Source organism: Grammomys surdaster, unplaced genomic scaffold (genome assembly GCF_004785775.1).
Source record: "Grammomys surdaster isolate TR1022 unplaced genomic scaffold, NIH_TR_1.0 125940, whole genome shotgun sequence".
Classification (NCBI taxonomy): domain Eukaryota; kingdom Metazoa; phylum Chordata; class Mammalia; order Rodentia; family Muridae; genus Grammomys; species Grammomys surdaster.
Window position 1 is genome coordinate 2,666,458 of NW_021620762.1, and position 20,607 is coordinate 2,687,064.

General features: G+C 54.4%; 2 protein-coding genes across 4 annotated transcripts in view; both read left to right on the plus strand.

Annotated features, from left to right (window-relative positions):
- Rnf157 (ring finger protein 157) overlaps positions 1-14,331 on the plus strand; it is a 68,516-nt gene extending 54,185 nt beyond the window's left edge. The window contains exons 12-20 of one of the 3 annotated variants that reach the window (XR_003709425.1): positions 651-889; positions 1,467-1,575; positions 2,941-3,052; positions 3,415-3,596; positions 3,821-3,886; positions 4,794-4,842; positions 6,354-6,464; positions 10,311-11,630; positions 11,892-12,001. Coding sequence is in view for 2 of the 3 variants with exons in the window: in XM_028752930.1 (XP_028608763.1) it covers positions 651-889; positions 1,467-1,575; positions 2,941-3,052; positions 3,415-3,596; positions 3,821-3,886; positions 4,794-4,842; positions 6,354-6,464; positions 11,892-12,016 (993 nt within the window). In the remaining variant the exon portion in view is untranslated. Of the gene's footprint in view, positions 1-650; positions 890-1,466; positions 1,576-2,940; positions 3,053-3,414; positions 3,597-3,820; positions 3,887-4,793; positions 4,843-6,353; positions 6,465-10,310; positions 11,631-11,891 lie in introns of those variants that run through there. The other 2 variants (XM_028752931.1, XM_028752930.1) reach the window with 2 other exon arrangements.
- A 1,000-nt stretch (positions 14,332-15,331) lies between these two features.
- On the plus strand, positions 15,332-20,041 carry Foxj1 (forkhead box J1). The gene is made up of 3 exons (XM_028752948.1): positions 15,332-15,466; positions 15,963-16,629; positions 18,265-20,041. The coding sequence occupies exons 2-3, from the start codon at positions 16,132-16,134 to the stop codon at positions 19,030-19,032; spliced, it is 1,266 nt and encodes a 421-aa protein (XP_028608781.1). The 5' UTR covers positions 15,332-15,466; positions 15,963-16,131; the 3' UTR covers positions 19,033-20,041.
- Positions 20,042-20,607: the final 566 nt, after the last annotated feature.

Consider the following 20,607-nt stretch of genomic DNA (forward strand, 5'->3'; position numbering starts at 1 on the left):
AATAAATAAATAAATAAATAAATAAATAAATAAATAAATAAATAAATCATATTTATGTTTAACTAAGATACAGAATTATTTTTAATTTATGTATATGTGTCTGTGTGTGAATACCCCCAGGTGAGTGCAGGTACGGGGGGGGGGGTGTCAGAGGGCATTGGGCCCCTAGAGCTGCAATTACAGGTGATTGTGAGCCTTTGGCATGAATGCTGGGATCTGAACTCAGGTCCTCTCAAGAGCAGCAAGTGCTCTTTACAACTGAACCGTCTCTCCAGTCCCTAGAATTATCTTTAAAGACTAATCATAAATCAGCAACAAGATAAAATAATTGAAAAATGTACTAGATTGCCAACAAAAGTTACTTTGGGTGGTTGGTTACTGGTAATTTTTTCTTCTTTGATTTACATTACAAATTTCTGTGAGTGAGCACTTCCGTCTGTTATCATCAGCGAGGTAGACTGTGTGAAGAATCACGTAGGTGCCCGTGGCTCCTCACACTCTCCCTGTCTTTATGTTTAGCACAGAAGCTTTTCTTGCCACGGCAGATGCTTACGAACAACATGTGTCTTTTAATGTCCCGCAGGAAACATGACTGTGCCATAAAACCAAAAGTGCCTGACTAATTTTTGGTCTATCTCTGATTCTTGTAGTCCTCAGAGAATATCCCACCAGGCTATGAAGTGGTGTCTCTCCTGGAGGCCCTCAATGGGCCCCTCACCTCGTCCCCAGCAGTACCTCCCCTTCACGTTCTTGGAGATGGCCACCTCTCAGGAATGCTACCGTCCTATGGCAGTGATGGCCACCTGCCCCCTGTTAGGACACTGTCCCCCCTTGACCGCCTGTCTGACTGCAACAGCCAAGGACTCAAACTCAAAAAAAGTGTCTCCAAGTAAGTGGTTGATGCCCGCCCGTGTCACCCAGGGCCGTCTCTGAGAGCTTTCAAGTCTTTCCCTCCTCGACACTGTGACAGTCACATCCTAGGTAGAAACCTCCACAGCGCTGCTCGCTCTCACAGAAGACTGAGCGGCAGCCTTGCAGTGGTGAGGGAAGGGCAGTTTCCCCCAGAGACGGAAGTAGAATGTGCATGGGCACTTAGGAGCATGGGCTCTCGGCAGGCATGGGTGCTGGTGAGGAGAGTAAGGAAAGGAAAGAGGACACTGAACAGTGTAGACAGGATCCCTTGGGGCCCTGGCTCTGCATCCCAGCATCTAAATCCATAGGACACAATCATAACACTCTCTGTGGCAAAAGAGGGTACCTCACAGATCGAGGGATTGAGATGCAGGTGAGGGTTGGGGGCTAGTGTTTTAAGTTTAGATGCTAGAAGCAGAGTCTCTACCCTGCTGCAATAAACCTGTCCCGTCCTGCTCCTGAGAGCGGGCCTGGCTTCTCTAGTCCTCCTTGCTCTGAGGAAGGAGAGGAAGGGAAGAGCTGTATTCAGCTGCTTTTCTTCTGGGCTTTTACAGATCCATTTCCCAGAATTCTTCTGTGCTTCACGAAGAGGAAGATGAGCGCTCTTGCAGCGAGTCAGACACTCAGCTCTCTCAGAGGCTGTCAGTCCAGCATCCTGAAGAGGTAACTGGCTTTCTTCTCCCTCCCTGTGTACTGGCACCAGGCATCTGCCCGCATGGTTCCTTGGTCCCTGATTTTTATCTGCTCAGGACCTTCCAGTGCCTTACAAGATGGTGGCTGCACAGGTTTTCTGAGGTCCAGGAGTTCTCCACCTTGTATGTCCCTCACACAGACCTTACCTCGAGTGTACTGTCCAAAGCAACAAGCTAGGAGCAGAGGGCATTCAGAGACAGGGCAGTGCTCCATCCTTGGGGGCTCATGGCTAATTGGGATAGCGTTTGTACTCAACCACCTGCACTGTATGTGGCTTACGGTTGCTGCCCGTGGGTACTTCTCAGATGAACGTGTGGGGGGTTTGAGATGGTGTCTTATGTAGCTCAGACTTGCCGTGAACTAACTGTATCACTGAACTGTAACTATGTAGACCCTCCTGCTCACCTGCCAAGTGCTTGTAGTATTACAGCTGCTTATAGTTCCAGCTCTAGAGACTAAAGCAAGGGGGTCATAAGTTTGAGGTCAGCCTATGCTACATATAAAGTTCAGTTCCAGCCAGTTATTGAGGCTATCTCAAGAGAGAGGAGTCAGACAGTGTACTCAGAAGAAACTGTGAAGTGTCATAGTATGGTCCTTTAGTGGAGGACATCAGAAAAACTGTTGTGGAGGGAGTCACATTTGGCTGGACCTTGAAAGTTCCTAGATGTGAAAGGCAGAGAGGCATCAAGGGAAAGCTTGCAGCAGGCCGCTGGATACAGCGATAGTTCTGCCCTGTCCCTGACAGTCACGGCTGGGTCAGTGGAACCAGCAAGAGCCTCAGTAGCACAGGCTTGACCTAAGATGAGAGAGGCCTCCCTGGGAGCTGGAGAGCCGCTCTTGCCCCTTTGCAGGGACCCCAGATGACAAGGCAGTGTCCAGGGTACTGGCGGGTGGAGGGCAGAGGTGGCATTTGTCTCAGATCCACAGAGCAGCAACTCCGGACAGCCATATGGAGGAGTCTTGTGAGCAGGGAGGGCCCTGTGGGTTTTGTGTTCTTTCCCTTCTAAAGGAAAGCTGTTCATAATCCCGGGGAAACCAGGGATATCCCTCTGTGACAGCTGCTGGGTGACCTGTGTCACTGGAGCTGCTGCCTTTGTGTGCCCAGCAGATGCTGGGCCTCAGGCAGGAGGTGCTGACTGAAGTGTGCACTCCCCTGGGACAAAGTCACTCCAGGCCTTGGCTGAAAAGGAGTGCTGACAGAAGGCAGCACCGCCTATCTCTCTGGTCACCCATGCCCACAAGAGGACCTTATTCTTCCTCAGCCCTGCTCTTCCCCTTCTGCCGGTATGCAGGGCTTGTGCTGGTTTCACGTTCCAATGTGTCCTTCACCCTCAGGGACCCGATGTGACTCCAGAGAGTGAGAACCTCACCCTGTCCTCCTCAGGGGCTGTTGACCAGTCATCTTGCACGGGGACCCCGCTCTCTTCTACCATCTCCTCCCCAGAAGGTACCTAAGGGACCAGGGTGTGACTGCCTGCACCTCCCTCACCTGGTCCACGGCTATGCCGGGACTGCCTCTAGGGATAGGAGCAGTGAGCTGGTGACTAAACAGGTCCACACTGGAGAAGGGAGGCCTCTTATCCACCCTCTCCCATGATGTCCTTCCCTCTGTTCCGGGGCAGCAGGAACACGCCCTCGGCCTTGAGTTTCAGAGCAGAATCTGGGAACACCTTCAGTCTAACTAAACCTTTCTCAGCACAGGGCAAATGGAGGCGTCTGTATGCCTTTCTTCATGGTCTAGTGTAGGAAGTGCATACTACTCTTCAGTAGTCATGGTCCTGTCCCCTGCCCTAACTTCTGTGTCCACAGACCCAGCCAGCAGCAGCCTGGCCCAGTCAGTCATGTCCATGGCTTCCTCCCAGATCAGCACTGACACCGTGTCCTCCATGTCTGGCTCCTACATCGCGCCTGGCACAGAAGAAGAAGAAGAAGGAGAAGGAGAGGCCTTGCCTTCCCCCCGAGCTGCTAGCAGGGCCCCTTCAGAAGGAGAGGTAAGGGAAGAGCCCTTGATCTGCCTTGCTCTCTGCTTCACACATGGGGGCCAGGCAGCTATGTAAAGGCCGTGTGCTGGCAGGAACGCTCAGGGAGGATGGCAGGCGCCCCCTTAGATCTGGTTCTGTACTGAGGAAAGCTGTGGGCTTGGCTTTGCTGCCATAATAGCTTAACTGGAGAGCCTGTGCTGACCATACCCTGGGGGGTTGTTGCTCTTTTACAGGAGACGCCAGCAGAGTCCCCAGATAGCAATTTTGCTGGCCTTCCAGCTGGAGAGCAGGATGCAGAGGTAACCTAAACGCCAGGCTCCTTCCCACAGCCAGGTTCTCTTCCTGTTGGTGCTAGCTGGGAACAACTGTGACAAAAACCACTGGAGAAGCCATCCTCATGTCATGTCTAGATTATTTAGGAGTGTGACAGTGGCCTCCACCTCTGGCCTCCTGCACCCTTCTGTCACCAGGGGACACCAGGTCCATGAGCCATAGGGAGTGACCTTCCCATGCCAGACCCTGACAGGCCTGGGGGATGTGCTGGTTGTCATGTAGTTAGGCCTGTTTACTGGGGCCCCTGGGTCTCAGGTACTCAGCAGTACCACACACAGATGTCTGCAATCTCCATGGCCCATCCAGGAGCCTTGTGCAGAGGCAGACAGGATCCCAGCGGTGGGTGGAGATGCCCCGGGTGTGCTGTACTCCATCCCTGTGTAGGCCAGCCTTTACTTTCCTTCTCAGAGGGCCTTCAGGATGTTTGGGTAGTAATTGACTGATAATTTCTGAAAGCTTTATGACCTGTGACTTTCTTGTATATCTTGTCTCATTTGCTGGTTTGAAACAGGGCTTACCTATGTACACTCCCTAAGTGTTCAGGCTGGCCTAGAATCGCTATAGTAGACCAAGCTAGGTTTTACTTCAGGTGACCTCCCTGCCTCTGTCTCCCAAGTTCTGAAATTATGAGCATATTCCCACAGCTGGCTTTTATTTGCTCTTTACCTTACTATACTTGAGTGTAAGCGTATTCCTTACAGCTCGTCCTAAGCATAGACCTGCAGGTGATCAAGCACCCCTGGCCATGGTGGGAAGGAAGTGTGTGCTGTGGAGATACACCACGGAAATCATAGCTGCCGGGGTGATGTGTCCTGTGTGTGCTTCGTGCCTCTGACTCTACGGTAGACTCATGGGGCTTTTCTTGTGTCCTAGGGAAATGATATCATAGAGGAAGAGGACAGATCACCTGTGCAAGAAGACGGTAAAAGATCGGGGCCTTGCTCTGGCTCATGTTTCCTTCCTGGGTACTGCTAAGGGGAGAAAGGGAAATGACTGTGACTTAGTGGCAGTGCTTGGCCGTGGGGGATGGTATCTCGATGGCATGTCAGGCAAATCGGATATCAGTGACCTTAGTGACATTCTCAGCTCCTCCTGAGGCTCAGACTCCACTGGATGAGTGGTGGCAGATGAGGCTGCAGAGGACACTATGTCCCTTGTACCCACAGTGCCGCCTGTGGCAGCTTTCTAGCTGAGCCTTTGGGCTGCCCTAACCCCAAGTAGGGAGTGGACTCTTCCCCACGAGAGGCAGGACTCTGGTAGCTTGTCTGGTTGGCCTTAGTGGAGATCGCAAGCAGCTCACATGTTGTGGGCTGAGGAAGCACCGCACCCCACAGGGCTTGCCTAGGCAGCACTGTAGAGGGTGGTTTGGTTTTCAGTTAGAAGAGGTTTGTCTCCAGTGAGCCTGGAAAAGAAGCATGCCCTGCTGGACATGGGAGGAGGCGGAAGAGGGTTAGAGAAGTCACTCCACCTGTCACAGACACCAGACTTTCTTTCCTCTCTGCCCCCGGACATATGTGTGGCACGCCTGCATCCAATTGCCCTGGATACAGTTGCTCCAGCAGAGGTCATCCTAGATACTCCTGCTTTAGCGCTGGCCATCGCTTCAGGGGTGTCAGGGGTGCATGTGGGCTTGACAGCTCCCAGTGACAAGAGCACATCTGCCCAGGGCTAGAAGCTTTATTGCCTCTGAAGATACTTCAGAGCCCAAAGCCCCACACCCTGAGCAGCTTTCCTGAAGAGCATTTTCTTCTAAGATGCATATGGCGGCCAGGGTGTTGGCACTGAACTCTTCATCGTCTCCATGGAGAGTTTCCCTCCTCTCCTTTCACTGAGAAAGAAAGGGAGAGCTTAAAAAAAAAAAAAAGTTCCCACAATTCTCCCTTGTCCTTTCGTATGACTGCAGGCTTCTGGACAGTTACTGAGAACATACAGGAACAACCTCGGTCTCCCGAGAGAGTGAAACATAATTTTGTGACCAGTCATTCTGATGCAGTGTGCAAAATTATGGAACCCAAAGCCATGACTTGTTGTTTCCTGTGTATGCTTCTGCAGACCCTTCGGTCATAAGCACACCTCACTCGTGCCTGGGAGTCACAGGCCTGAACAGAGTACCGTCTCCAGGCCTCAGGCCACAGTGTGGTCAGGCCAGCCTGAGTGCAGCTGCCCTCCTGACCTCAGGGATCAGACTCATTAAGGAACAACTAGAAAGGGGCCAACTAAGTAAATAAACCAGGGTGCCCGCGAGAACCCGACATGCCCACACTACTCAGTTCTTCTGTCCACTCTTTACTTGATTTTATCGTCTTTTTTTTTTTTTGACACATGATTTGATTTTTTTTTTTTTTTGTCTCCATCTTAAAACTTTCATTTTAAGGACAGCAAAGTAGAGAAAACCTAGCCAGCCCCTGTCTAACTACATTAACTCCGTTACAGGCCAGAGGACATGCGCATTTCTAGGCATGGAGTGTGACAATAACAATGACTTTGACGTCGCAAGCGTGAAAGCACTGGACAATAAGCTGTGCTCTGAGGTCTGCTTACCCGGTGAGTGGCAGTCTGCTGAACATGAACTTGGTGGGAGACACCCCTCCACCCTCCCCCTGCTCTCCCCGTGGAGGCCTTGAAAAAGAAGCCTGAGCTTTTAGAACTGAAAGCATAGCTCTTCAAAGGACATGTGTTCGAGGATCACAAGGAAATCTAAAAGCATCTTGTAGGTCAGTGAATGGCTTTCTGATCCAGTGAGCTTTAGGTCACCAGTGACCACACATGCAAGACCTGGATCCCAAAGGAGAAGGCAGAGACAGGGGTGACTCAGCTCTCTTAAGACCCCAGCTTCTCAGTGTGCCCTGTTTCTTTTTATGACCTCAAACAGAATCTGCAGAGCAGCCATGTTGATTGGACATTCAAATCCACACACGCTAGCACACGCCTGCAAACCCACACTTGGGAAATAGGGGCAGCCCCATGATGGCAAGCTGCTGGCCAGGGGCTACCTAACAAGACCTAGTCCCTCAAGAAATAATAAAATTAAGCTCGGTATGGTGGTGCAAGCCTCTAATCCCAGCACTGGGGAGGCAGAAGCAGGCGACCTCTGAATTTGATGCAGCCTGGTCTACAGACCAAGTTCCATAACAGCCAGAGCTACAAAGATAAACTGTCTTCAAAACCCCAAAATAAGTCACAGTTGAGCACTGACTTCAGTGTGCCCATTCAGCAGCAGCAAAGCCCACCAAGAGCCTTGCCTGGGATAGATGTCCCTTCACACTTAGCTGTATAATCCCCCAGTATCACCCAGTGTCCCCCACTGAAGAGCTGCTTCAGCTTCAGAACAGCCACTCCGGGGTCCAGTGCTTTACTCGCTCAGCGAAGTAGCTGAAGTGTTAAGCCACAGGGCCTTCTGTGGCTGCCACTCTCCTTCAGCCTGTGCCAGACATGGTCCCAGCAGGCCCTGGCCCCATGCAAGCCTGTGGCAAGGGAGGCCAGTTGCTCAGGAGAAACTTTCTCCAGCCTTTCCAAGGGCACCTCAGCCATTCTCTCTTTAGTTTGTCCTGAAGATACTGCCCAGGTCCCAGGCTTCCGAGTGACCTGAGAGACAGCATCAGATCACCTGCTTCTCCCGCACAGGCCCCAGGCACTCTCCCTTCCTGTCCGAGCATGGTGGAGGGTGTTGATCCGTATGGCCACCTCCTGCCCAGTTAAGGCTGGACTGGAGCTGCTGGAGACCAGGCACGCTCACCTCTGCCTTCCCGCTCCTGGCCTCGCTTCCATCCGTCTGTTTATGTTCCATGTCTTTATGCCAAATGTAGGTCTGTCTGTCTGGTTTGCTCATTTTTTAACTCATTTCTGTTCTCTGACTTGTGTGAAAGTTCATGTTCACTCTGTGCCAGCACTGTCGTCCTGCCTCTGCTCAGCCGACACCAAGCTTACTGCTGTGTGCACTTGAAGGGCTCTCGCTTAGGGCTCTAGACAAGCTTCCTAACTGGCAAGGGCCTATGCTCAATACACTGAGTTTTAAAGAAAAAAAAAAAAAACCTCTGAGAAGATATGTGTTTCTGTTTAACAAAAATAGACACGCTTCTGTGGCAAAGACTGTGGAATAGACATCTTTGGTTGGTCCTAGGGTGAAGGTGGTGGCTGTGCCTAGCCCTGCCTGTGTCTGTGGTGGCTTTCTGCCGGCCAGCCTTTCTTCAAGGACTTCTAGGCTGAGCCCCACTTTTGGCACAGGGAGTTGCTGCCACTGTTGGAGCCCACGGTGCCATGGAGACCAAGCTTGCTCTTGCTTCCTCCTCACCAAGCCTCCTTCCCAACAACCTGCTTGTCAGTGCGTCCTCACTTCCAGGGAGGAAGGCAGTGTGGACACAGCAGAGTCCAGGCAGGAAGCAAGCAGCACAGCTTCCTTATGGGAATGTCTAAAGTCGGCAGTTTTGAGGTTAACTGGAGCTCCCAGTTTAGCCAAACATGGAATCAGTCACCTGTGGCAGTGTCAGGAGAGGGACCCTGGTATAAACAGCTCTTACGTATATAGGAATTAAATATCTGTAGCAAAAGTCCAAGGGCTCTTATGGATTGGAGACTGTCCCCTCTGCTGCATCAGCTAGCACCACACCGGTAACAAAGGTGCCAAGGTACTCTGAGGTGTCTGTCTGTCTCCGGGGTCAAAGCCAGGAGAGTTGTCGTGTAGCTTCTCTGGACTAAGTTCACACTCCACCATGTGCTCACCTGACCCGGCCGTGAGAGCTGAGGGTATCTTGTGCCTCCATGTTCTGGAATGCTCGTGTCTCTCAAGAGGAGCACTTCCCACAGACCATGCCCCTGCTTGAGTCTGTTTCCCTCTTTAAATAGGTGCCACCCCCTTCATGGAGGACACGTGGAGAGCAGCCAGGGGAAGGCCACGAAGGGCAGAGGGTGCTTCCCTGGATAATGTGTGTCACACTCGGCCGAGGAAGCCATCATGACCCTCCTAATGCTTGTGAGGGCCTTGGAGAGGGCCTGTGTATTCCAGCTCCTCTCCCCCTAAGAAACTTCTAGAGCTTCAAAGGCCCAAGACCGAGGCCAGCTTTCTCGTTCCTTATAGCTAGAGCCAGTGGCCCATGGGTATAACCCAGCTTGGCAGGGGATGTGATAAGAGAACTGTGTGACCGTTCGGTCTGTGTGGCTTCCAAGAGTATTCCATGGCTGGCAGGAGAGGTGTGGGTAGTGAGCATGCTCAGAAGGCGCTGGGTAGGATATGTGATGGCCAAGGAAAAGTCAAGGGACTTTCAGTGAAAAAAATACATTGTTACGTGATTGAGTAACACAGGAGAAGACCTTTGCAGTAAAATCTAAACAAATAGAGACCTGAAGTGAAATCCACTCCTGTCTTCAAGCCTCATGATGTAGGATTAAGATGTGGTCATGTGGGGCTGGAGAGATGGCTCTGCAGTTAAGAGCACTGACTACTCTTCCAGAGCACCTGAGTTCAAATCCAAGCACCCATGGCAGCTCACAACTCTGTAACTCCAGTTCCAAGGGATTCAGTACCCTCACACAAGCACACCATACATTCAGGCAAAACACCAGTACACATAAAATAAAAATAAATCGTTTAAAAAAAAAACCCCGATGTGGTCATGCACCCCCTCCAGCACTCAGGAGACAGAGCCAGGCAGATTTTCTATGTGTCTGAGGCCAGCCTGGGTCTACATATCAAGTTCCAGGCCAACGAGGGCTACAAAGTGAGATCCTGTGCTTTTGTTTTCAGATGGGATGCTTGCAGTGCGCACACACTAAGGGAAATCTAAATTACAGGATAAGCATATTTTAACTACTAGAGACCTTAAGTTAATCAGCACATTAATAGAGACAGCAGAGAAGTCCCTAACTTGGTCTCTAGAGGTCTCTTCCCCTCATTTCTGATTCCCCAGAAGGGAACCAAATGTAAAGCACTTTGTCCCTTCCCTGGAGGGAATGAATTCAAATCTCCAAACTCCATTTTCTTGCCAGAAGGCCTGGATCCAGCCAGATGGGAGGGCACACTCTGATATCTGCCTGGGATCCAGGCTGTCTTCTGAGTGGGCTGTGGAGAGGCAAGCACATGAGGGCTGCCATGGATCCCGTGAGTCCCTCCAGGGCAAAGGACGTCTCTCGTTCTCTCGCCACGTCCCACACATGGCCCATATGCACCCCAGACTGTTCTACAAGCAATCTGCAGCCCTGACTGGGGCTCCTGGGTTGGAAGATGTTGCATAAGGACTTGTGTGAGTTTGGTCAGGACAGCATCAGGCCCCATGTCACGGATCCCGGCAGCAGTGACCATGGCGGCAGTGAAGTGGCCACTGCTGTTTGACTTGTGTGTGCATGTGTGTCTTCTCTCTCGTTTACCATCTGCTTTTGGTCTCTCCTACTGAACAGCCGCAGTTCCGGAGTCCTGCCCCATAAACATTGAGGAATAGGTATGACATCTACCAAATTATATAACCGAACAGACCACTCATTTTACCTGGGGTTCCTAACTAAACATCCGCTTTCCTGATCCTCTTCCTGTTCCCCAGAGTGCCACCTGTGGAAGGGAAGGAGGACCCTTGGCTCATCCTCAGGAGTGGAGAGCCTGTGGGCAGTTTAGGAGGTGAAAGACTCTGTTTCCTTCCTTTCCCGGGGCTTCACTGAGGACGATTACTATAGCCTCAGGATAGGTTCCCACACCACACCACTCATGCAAAATAATCAATCAGTACCTGCTTCATCCTAGCGTGTATGCCATTAAGGCCTTTCTTTATGTCTTAGGCTTGCTGAATCTGGGGCTGAGTTTAGCCATTTGTAAACTGGACTTAGGACTACACACTTTACAGATAGCTAGCCTCACTTACTAGAAAAGCCCCATCCCCCATCCCACTCCTAGGGCCACACACCTTTCTAGCTTCGGGGTGCAAACCTATATATAAATAGTTCCTGAAGAAGCTTGCCTAGCAGAGCCAACAAAATGAAGTACCTTCCCCGAACATCCCAAGCCTGGAAGGAGTAGGGCCTGTCATTGTATAAAACACAGTAGCTCTCCGGGAGAGAACAAAACAGAGCTAACTTGCCACCTAGAGAACAGCCAGAGGGACCTAGGGAACATGGGAGGGTCCCCCAACCAGGAACTGCTCATCTCTGAGTCTCTGAGCATCTCTGAGTCAGGTATGCTGCTGGGCATCCTTACATGCGGCCCCATGCAGGCCTCACAGAACATCTGTGAGTGCCACACTTGCCTCGCTGGCACTATGAGAAGGCCAAGACCCTAAGTCAGGTGACCTGCCCGAGATCAGACCGTTGGAATCTATAAGCTGAGATGAGGCCCAGGCAGATGCAGGTGTGGATGTAACTAGGAAAAGCAAACAAGGTATGTAGGTTATATCAGAGCATGAAACAGAGAAGCATCAGGGCTGAGTCTCCACTGTGGGCACAGAGGCAGCCAGGGGCTAGGAGAGGAAAGGGTGATAACCAGCATCGTGGACCGAAAGGTGCTCAGGCGAGGAAGAGGAGCAAGAGAAGGGCTCTGAAGATGCGCATTCTCCCACCCAAGGCCTCCCTTCCCTGGCCCCTGCTACGCTGCAGCCCCTTCCCTCCCCTGCAGACACAGGCTGTAGGTCAGAGTGTGCTCTCTGCACACTCACCTTCGATTCAGGAAGCAGCCCCGCCTCCTCACATTCACAAGTCCAGAACCAAGTCCAGAACATGCAAGATGGATGCTAGGTAAGTTCAAGAAGGAAGAGCACCTGCAGTGTCCCCATCTGTCCTTGGGTCACAGGCAGCAATTAGCTGGGGAGGGGCGGCCGCGGCCCATGTCAGTACCTGCTCCTCCTCTTCCTCGCACGAGTGGCTCACACTGCCAGGCATTTCAGGGTACACACATGCTGCTAGATTGCGTGTTGGCTCCTGTGCTGCTGCACTGGAGACACCATGTGTTCTTGGCCTAAGGAATGGCTCCCAGAACCTCTGTCGTTTCTTCTCCAGGTGTCTGGCAGCATGATGATAATATTGTCAACCGTCGCCATACCCAACGCCGGCGCTTGTCCTCCAGCAGCCTGGAGGATCCTGAGGAGAACAGACCTTGTGTATGGGATCCGATGGCTGTCTGAGGGCTCTGCACCTGTACCTGGGCTTCCCCCTCCTGTCCTTCCCTTCCGTCTGTCCTCACTTGGCCACAGGCCTTCTGAGCACCTTCAACAAGACGTGGACTTTCTACTCACATGAAGGGAGGACAGTGTGCACCTCCGCCCACCTCATCTCCTGTAACCGAGATTCTTACCCTCTCAGAAAGAAACCAGAAGCCTTCCTCCTGTGGGCTGATGCGTGCCAGCCAAACCCAGTGGGCCAGTTGAGCTGCGGGTCAGGGCTGGTTGTTTTGGTAGCCTTTTCTCTTCTGAGTGGAGCCCAAGAAGACTGAAGGGTTTGGCAGCTTTGTTAGACACCCGTGGACAGGTTTTGGTCTCCGGCACCTCATAAGCAATTAGAAACCTAACTTGAAACCGTCAAGAACTGGCTCCATGAGGGAGGCCATCCAGAGTCTGGCCTCCCAGAACACCAGGAGCTCCTTACCCGAGCCCGAGGGAGAGGGTAACTGCCGAAGTATTGGTTGGAAGGAAGCCAGAGCTACTGACAGAGTTGGTCTCCTGCACCTCCTGTATCTGCAGTTAGGAAGGTCCCCCTCGCAAGACCTGTCCTCGGGTGTAGCCAGGAAGGCCTGCTGGGCCACTTCCATGCAATGCTAGGGCTGGCTCTTCCCATATCTCCACTACAGCCACTGAGGGGGAGTCTCAAACCCAGCTAACCGCTTCTCTGCCCCCTTTGTAAGAGATGAAGACCTAGGCTAAGGTGAGGCCCGGTGGTTCTCAGACTGGTGCACAGGAACACCAAAGGCAGGGCAGAGGCTCTGGGGCCAGAGGATTAGAAGACCTCCCTACCCTAGTGTATTCCTCCCTGCCTTTCAGGTGGGATCCAGTCAGCACTCAGACAAAAGCCATGGCCGCAAGCTGGCAGGAGATTGTTGGGTGACACACCTTTCTTGCTCATTCAGTGGGTTTTACATGGCTCTGAAGTAGATGCCTGTCACTGGCTTTTGGCACAGGTGGTTGTTCAGTGGGACATGAGATGGCTTAGGGACAGTTACTTATGAGGATGAGGTACAAGGAGCTTTTGACTTGTAAGTGTGGTTCAAGAAAGGCTCTCCCCCTCCAACCCCCTCCCCCCAGTGCCGAGGACCCTGAGGGGAGGGAGGGGTGGAGAGGCTGGCCTCAAACTTGCTATGCAGCTGGGGATGACCTTGAACTTCTGATCTTCCTGCCTGGACTGCCCAAGCATTAGGATTACAGGCCTGTACCAGTACACAGCCCTCCCTTCGGTGGTAATCACACTGTCAGGGGGACTCCGCTGTGCTGCCTGAAGAGTGATAGGCTGAGCTTGAGATCCCGTATCGCCCTTTCTGAACACCCTGCCATTTCAAAGCCTACTTCGTGTCTTTTACTTCCCCAACATCCCGACAGCCCCTCTCATCCTTAAGATTTCCACCAGTATAAGCTGAGCAATAACCACACTTCCTCAAAGAACAGAACAGAAGCCACAAGGAAGTTCCCTTAGCCTGGGCCGGCTGCACATAGACCCACCTTGTCCCCTGGCAGGAGTAGGTAAGCAGTATTCACAGTGTGCTGTGACCTGGGAGGAGCAGGGGAAGAAGCTGGGATGAAGGAGATTCAGGTAAACAGTAGCCACAGTGGCCAGAAACCCTCAAAAAAAAGCCATTATAATCAGCCCTTCCCTCTTCCCTCACCAAGTGCTCAGTTAGCCTGAATCCAGGCGTCCAGGTTAGCGGCGTACCCTTTGCTCAGTTTGGCCCCTCACTCTGTCCTTTTACTTCGGGGGTGGCTCTGTCAGCTGCCACACTCAAGTCTATTTGGAAACAATCCTTTTGTCAGTTCCAAGCATAGGGTCGGGCACAGTCTCCTGGTGCCTTTGGCTCCTCACCACACTCCATCTGAAACCTTCCCGTGCTTGGTACTGGCCTCTGTCTCCTCAGAGAGCCTTTTTGCTTTACCTAACTTCATCCCACCAGAGTTCTTACCCCCTGTGGCATCTGCCAGGCACAAACCCAAACACTAAGCCATCTCACTGGGGAGCTAGTCCTGTCCACCTGGTGTTGGCGTGCTGGTTGCTCACGTTGTTTTAGGGCCTGCACACCTGGTGTGTGCAAGTGTGTGTGTGTGTGTGTGTGTGTGTGTGTGTGTGTGTGTGTGTGTGCTGTCTGTGCCATCTGTGTACCCCTCACACTCCCTGGAGTACACTTGTGGGCACATTACAGTGGGGACATCAAGATGCAATATTTATGGATTGCTGCATGATTCTTAAAAGTGAATAAAACTGTTTACAGGGGCAGGGGAGCTATTAACTACAACGTGAATTCATTTGTGAGCGTTTGTCTCAGTGGCTCAGGCGCTTTCTAGGATTTCTGCAGGTCTGGGTACAAAGGCCTCCCGCCCAGCTCCATTCCTGACCGAGCCCTACCTGCTTCTGCAGCAGCTTTAAACCTGATCACTTCCAATCCTGCAGCTCGTCAATAATTAAAGAACCCCAAAGCTGACGGCGGTAGGGAAGGCAAGGGCCCAGAGTCTCTTATGCTCATTCCTGTCACTTAACCAGTTCCTGTCTAAATTGGTAGAACAAATGACCTATTTGAGAGGATCTTGCAGGCCCATGGCTTTTCCGTTTTTACCCGCTGGCTCTGCTTCCTAGGCTGTCTGGAAGGAGAGGCACCTCTGCAGACGCCCCTGGAATGGCAGCTTCCAGGAACTTGAGCAGGGTGAGTGGGCGAGCTGCTTACCGGGAGACGCTGGGTTACCCTAACCGCCTCGGTGTGTCTGCGAGCCGTGTGGCCGTTTCTGCGGATTATAAGCGACAGGTGGCATCAGAGAGTCAGACTTGCCTGTGGGCACCAGAGAAGACACTCTGGGAGCAGGGAAAGGCCCCAGAAACCAGACAAAGGTCACTGGCAGCCCGGTGAGGGGAAAGACTTCAAGGGCACGGTTCCCCGAGACTTGGTCTGCAGAATCCGGGGCTGGGTCCCCTCAGCGGTCAAACTCGACGCGTGGGGGAGGGGTTCCCGGGGCCTCGAGCGGGAGCCGAGCGCCCGCCTTGAGACCCAGCGCGGGGCCCTCGGGCGGGAATGCACAGTGTCGGATCTCGGTGGCGGGTAGGGGGCTGGGTGGCGCGGGAGAGGGCGGCAGAACCAGAGAGTTCCAGAGAGTTGCCGCCAGAGGAGCTGCTAAGGCCCGCGGTCTCCTTGGAGACGTGCTGGCCAATGACAGCAGCGGAAGCTGTTTATGGGGGCGGAGCGTCGCCATGGCAGCAGGAGAAGCCTTCCGAGCGTCTACTTAATGCCGGTCCCCGGGCCGTCGGCGCTCAGAGAAGCGCCGTCGGGCGAGGGGGGGGCGCGACGAGGGGCGCCAGCAGAGCCCTCGAGCTGGGGACAGAGAGACGCGGGAGGTGGGAGGAACTTCTTCCAGAACCTTCCTCTGGCCGGCTGCGCTCTGAGCCAGGTAAGGGTGGGAGGGCTGTGGACCACGGGATGGGAGGGCGTCGGGATCTGCTGGCTATCCAGTCCATCGATCGCCCACGGAAGTAGTGGGGCTAGTAAATGAAATCTGAGGAGTTCGGGAGGTCGCTTCCTGCCCCTCCATAACTCGGTCCTGTTACTTTCCTTTCCCGGGACCCTTCATCCTAATACCTCTTTCCAAGGATCAAATGACCTACTTTGCCCCAGCCGCGTCGTACTGCCCCCCTGGACTATTGGGGTGTGATCTTAGTTCTCCAATCTTTGGGAAAAAGAGTTAGATTGGGCCTTTCTACCCGCTTCCCTCATTGTGGCCAACGAACCCTCCAAGGGCAGATGGAGACGCGGGGTCAGACCAGGGTCCTGTGTTTCCCTGACCTCGCCACAGGCCGCGGGGATGAATGTGAGGGGCCGCTTCCTAAGGCTACTCTTTCCTCTCGGGGTAGGGGAAGAGTGCTCTCAGTTCCGTGGTGCTCCCGCAGGCCCCACATTCGTGTTCGGAGGAGGCGACCCCCCGGGTCGCAGAATGGGAGTGAGTGTTCTGGAGACTGTGTAACTGGAGTCTGCGGTACCAGCGGGCCGGGGAGCGCGGCGGGCCACTCCGGCTCAGCCTGTGGATGTTGACCGCCCCTTCGGAGAGTCCCCGCAGACATGGCGGAGAGCTGGCTGCGCCTCTGCGGAGCGGGGCCCGGGGAGGAGGCCGGGCCGGAGGGCGGCATGGAGGAGCCGGACGCCCTGGATGACAGCCTGACCAGCCTGCAGTGGCTGCAGGAATTCTCCATTCTCAACGCCAAGGCCCCCACTCTTCCCCCGGGAGGCACAGACCCTCACGGTTACCACCAAGTGCCGGGCTTGGTGGCGCCCGGGTCACCGCTGGCGGCAGACCCTGCCTGCCTTGGGCAGCCGCACACACCCGGCAAGCCCACATCGTCCTGCACATCTCGAAGCGCGCCCCCGGGGCTGCAGGCCCCGCCCCCTGACGACGTGGACTATGCCACCAACCCACATGTGAAGCCGCCCTATTCGTATGCCACTCTCATCTGCATGGCCATGCAAGCCAGCAAGGCCACCAAGATCACTCTGTCGGCCATCTACAAGTGGATCACGGACAACTTTTGCTACTTCCGCCATGCAGACCCCACCTGGCAGGTATGGGAGAAGAGGAGCGTGGGGGGAGGGGGGTGGCCACTCCCTCCTCACGCCCTCCTTCTGGCACTTAGCCAGACTCACATACCAGATCTGCAAGGCCGAGGAGGCACCTGGCTCTGAGGTCAGGCCTCTCACGAGGCCTGAACCCTGCCAGGTTCTGGGAATGCTCCCTGTGTTTGGAACCAGGGCCCTGGAAGTACAGGGGACGTTCTAGGAGAAGAGGGACCATAAGGTCCAGTGTAGCCTTGTGTGGGACGTAAGGCTCAGGCACATTCTTGTCCCGTGTCCGAGAATTCCTAGACAATGCTCTGCCCAAGGAATTATTCAGAACCGGACTCTGAAATGGAACCCAGGTGGCCTCCCTGGCAGGTTTGCACCCTGCCTTTTGCACTTGGTGTAGAGAGTGAGGCAGAGACGTGTGCTCTATGGATACAAAGATCAGTTGTCCAGGGGACGGGTCATGAGGTCATCCTGAAGCCACTAACCCAGCCTCCTACCTCCACTCCTCCAGAGTTTCCTGCCTCCACCCCCACCTTCTCGGCCAGCCTCCCTAGGGGGGCAATTACCTGAGCCAGGTGCTTTCCACAGGGGCGCTGCCACCGCCGCTGCAGCCGTGGCTTTGGGTTCTAAGTCTCCAGAACCTGGCACAGAGCAGCCAGTGGGCCAGGCTGCCATGTAAACACCCCAGCCCTGTTGCCCAAAGGTGCGCCCACTGCCCACCCACCTGCCTTGCTAGCGTAGCCTGGGCCTCTGGACACCAGCGTGCTGTGAGCAGAACTAAGCGGCCAAGCACGGATAGAGCAAGATAAGGCCCAGTAGACAGCACTCTGAAGGTCCTCCAGTATCAAGCTCCATGTGGTAGAGACAAGGCCTGAGGCTGCCCACTCTTCCCTAAGGCTGCCAAGGGGCAGGGAACAGGATCACAGTCCTGAGCCATTCCTAATGGCCCTAACCCTGGGTCAGAAGATCCTTCTCCCTAAGCAAGGCCTTTGCCAACTCGGGTCGCAGAAATGAGCCTTCTGCACTTGGCTGGGTAATAGTCAACTGAGGTTTGGGTGGGAAAAGAAGATTGTAGGGGGTGAAGGCCTAGACCAGCAGCTGGCTCAACAAACAAGGAGTCACTAAATCTCCACACACACACACACACACACACACACACACGCACACACACACACACGCACACACTCTCTCCTTGGTCACCCAGCCCCCTCCCTTAACCCACCCACTTCACAAACAGAGGGAACCAGCCAAGCAGAGGGAGATGGCGGTCCAGGCCGTGGGGGAGCTGAGAGCTTTGGCCAGGACCTGCAAGCAACAGGGTAAGGGAGGGAGGGAGGATGACAGAGGGTGGCACTGAGAGCCACCCTGTGGCTCAGAGCTCGGATGACTGAGCAGGCAGATATCCCGGCAACAGAGAACAAAAGCCCCCCCCCCTCTCATGCACTCCAGGCTCCTCATACCCTGTGGCTGGTGTCCCAGAGTCCCCGAGCTACAGCTGCCTGGTCATGGCATCGGGTTGATCCGCCCCTCCCCCGTCCGGGAGGATGCAGGGAGGATGCAGGAGCACCCGGTGCCACTTCGCAGCCGCTCCCCTGACCTCTATGCCTTTGCTCTTGTTCTTTCTCCGTTATCCAGAATTCCATCCGCCACAACCTGTCCTTGAACAAGTGCTTCATCAAAGTGCCTCGAGAGAAGGATGAACCCGGCAAGGGGGGCTTCTGGCGCATCGACCCCCAGTACGCAGAGCGCCTGCTCAGTGGGGCCTTCAAGAAGCGGAGGCTGCCCCCAGTCCACATCCACCCTGCCTTCGCCCGCCAGGCCTCCCAGGAACCCAGCACTGCCCCCTGGGGTGGGCCTCTGACCGTGAACAGGGAGGCCCAGCAGCTGCTGCAAGAGTTTGAGGAGGCCACAGGGGAGGGGGGCTGGGGCACAGGAGAGGGCAGGCTGGGGCATAAGCGAAAGCAACCGCTGCCCAAGAGGGTGGCCAAGGTCCTGCGGTCTCCCAGCACCCTGCTGCTGACCCAGGAGGAGCAGGGTGAGCTGGAACCCCTCAAAGGTAACTTTGACTGGGAGGCCATCTTTGAGGCTGGCGCTCTGGGTGAGGAGCTGAGCTCCCTGGAGGGTCTGGAGCTAAGCCCCCCACTGAGCCCCAGCTCACATGCAGATGTCGATCTGACAGTCCATGGCAGACACATCAACTGCCCTGCTACCTGGGGACCTCCGGTGGAGCAGGCTGCTGACAGCCTAGACTTTGACGAGACCTTCCTGGCCACATCCTTCCTCCAGCATCCCTGGGATGAGAGTGGTAGTGGCTGCCTGCCCCCAGAACCCATCTTTGAAGCAGGAGATGCCACCCTGGCCGCTGACCTGCAGGACTGGGCCAGTGTGGGTGCCTTCTTGTAAAAGGTCAGGCCCCGCCCCATCTCTGGACAGTGCTCAAGTCAGGGCCCAGAACTGCCTCCCAAGACAGGCCCGTGGACATCTCAGCACCCAGGCAGGGACTGGGCCAGGTCTCTGAAGGCTGGCTTCATCAGGCCACACTGCTGCCAGCTGGGGATGTCCTCATATCCAAGCCCAGAAGACTGGGAACTAGGGACCCAGGATCAAAACGGCTGCCTCCCCGTCATCAGCAACCTTTATACACACAGTGTTTCATCCACCCATGTCCCCCCAAGTCCAAGAATTGGCAAAAGCACCCCCGCCCCTGCCTGCCCCCCTGCACTCTGAGAGCTGAAGCCTGGAGGGGTCCTACCAGGCCAGGGAGGAAGTGAACAGGGCCCTCACCAAAGCTTCGCCTCACCCACTTCTGCTGCTTCTCCAGGGCTCTACCCAGAGAAAGTTCCCAGGTACAACAAATGCTCATTAGATGATAACAAATTAACTCCCAGGAGGCCCCTCCCGGCAGAGCTTTCCCAGGGGCCCTGGCAGCCTTGGCCAGGGAGAGTGAGGGCAAGAGACTGGGGAAGGGAACGGAAAGAAGAGGCAGAAACCAGGTGGAGCCAGCAACGTGGGGCAAGATGGTCTCTAAATCCTCCGGGGCCTTTTCCTGGCCCATCAGAAGGGAGACAGCAAACCTTTGAGCCTGACTTGAGGCTGAGAGCAACAAGAAGTTGGGGTTCGGGGTGGTTGGGGCAGGGGCAGCCAAGCTGCTAGGTGTGGGGGGGAAGACTAATATAGTGAATGTAGTCATAGCTAAGACTTAACTGGGGAAGGGATGCCCGGCTTACTGGGAACACTGGGACCAGGAAGGGAACAAGCCCTAGGCCCCTGTCTATACTTGGGGGACCAGGTCTTGCTCCACCTTGACCCCTGGGGCTGGGACCTGTATCTACCCTCCACATGGCGCGATTTAACCTTTTTCATGGAAAGTTCTTTACAATAAAATTTTTTTCAAAATAAAAAAAAAAAGTCTAAACGTGGTTGTACTTCCAGCTTTCTTTGGGAAGGAGGAAGAGCCAAATGTGGTGGCTTTGGGAGGAAGGGGTTGATGCATTTCCTTTCCCTGTCTAGTGGGGAATGGCCAGGGAAACAAGACAGGGTTTGTAGAAGGCCAAGCTACCCTCAAGCTAGGTCCCTAGGGAGGAAAAGGCCAAAGGGTGGCGCTCTCAGAATCCCTTCCATTCCTCAGGACCACCATCAGCACAATGGGACGGTTAGGCCTACAGGCTCAGCCGATCAAGAGGCAGGGAGAATGGCCCTGCCTCACCCCAAGGATTCACAAAGGCCAGTGTGCCCTGGCTCAAGCTGTCCCCCACCATGAGGGCCTGCCCAGGCTTGCCTGCCCAAGAGTCCTGGGACTCCTTCCAGCAATACCCTCCTCGGGTCCTTCCCTGGAGGGACAGGGTGTGAGGTCAGAGGAGCCCCAAGGCCCCACATCCTCCTCTGATGTGTGTTTACCAGACCCAGCTTGCTGCAGGGTTAGAGAGGCAGAAAGCCACCTTAAAATCAGGCTCAGTGCTGACACTTGTCCTCCTAACT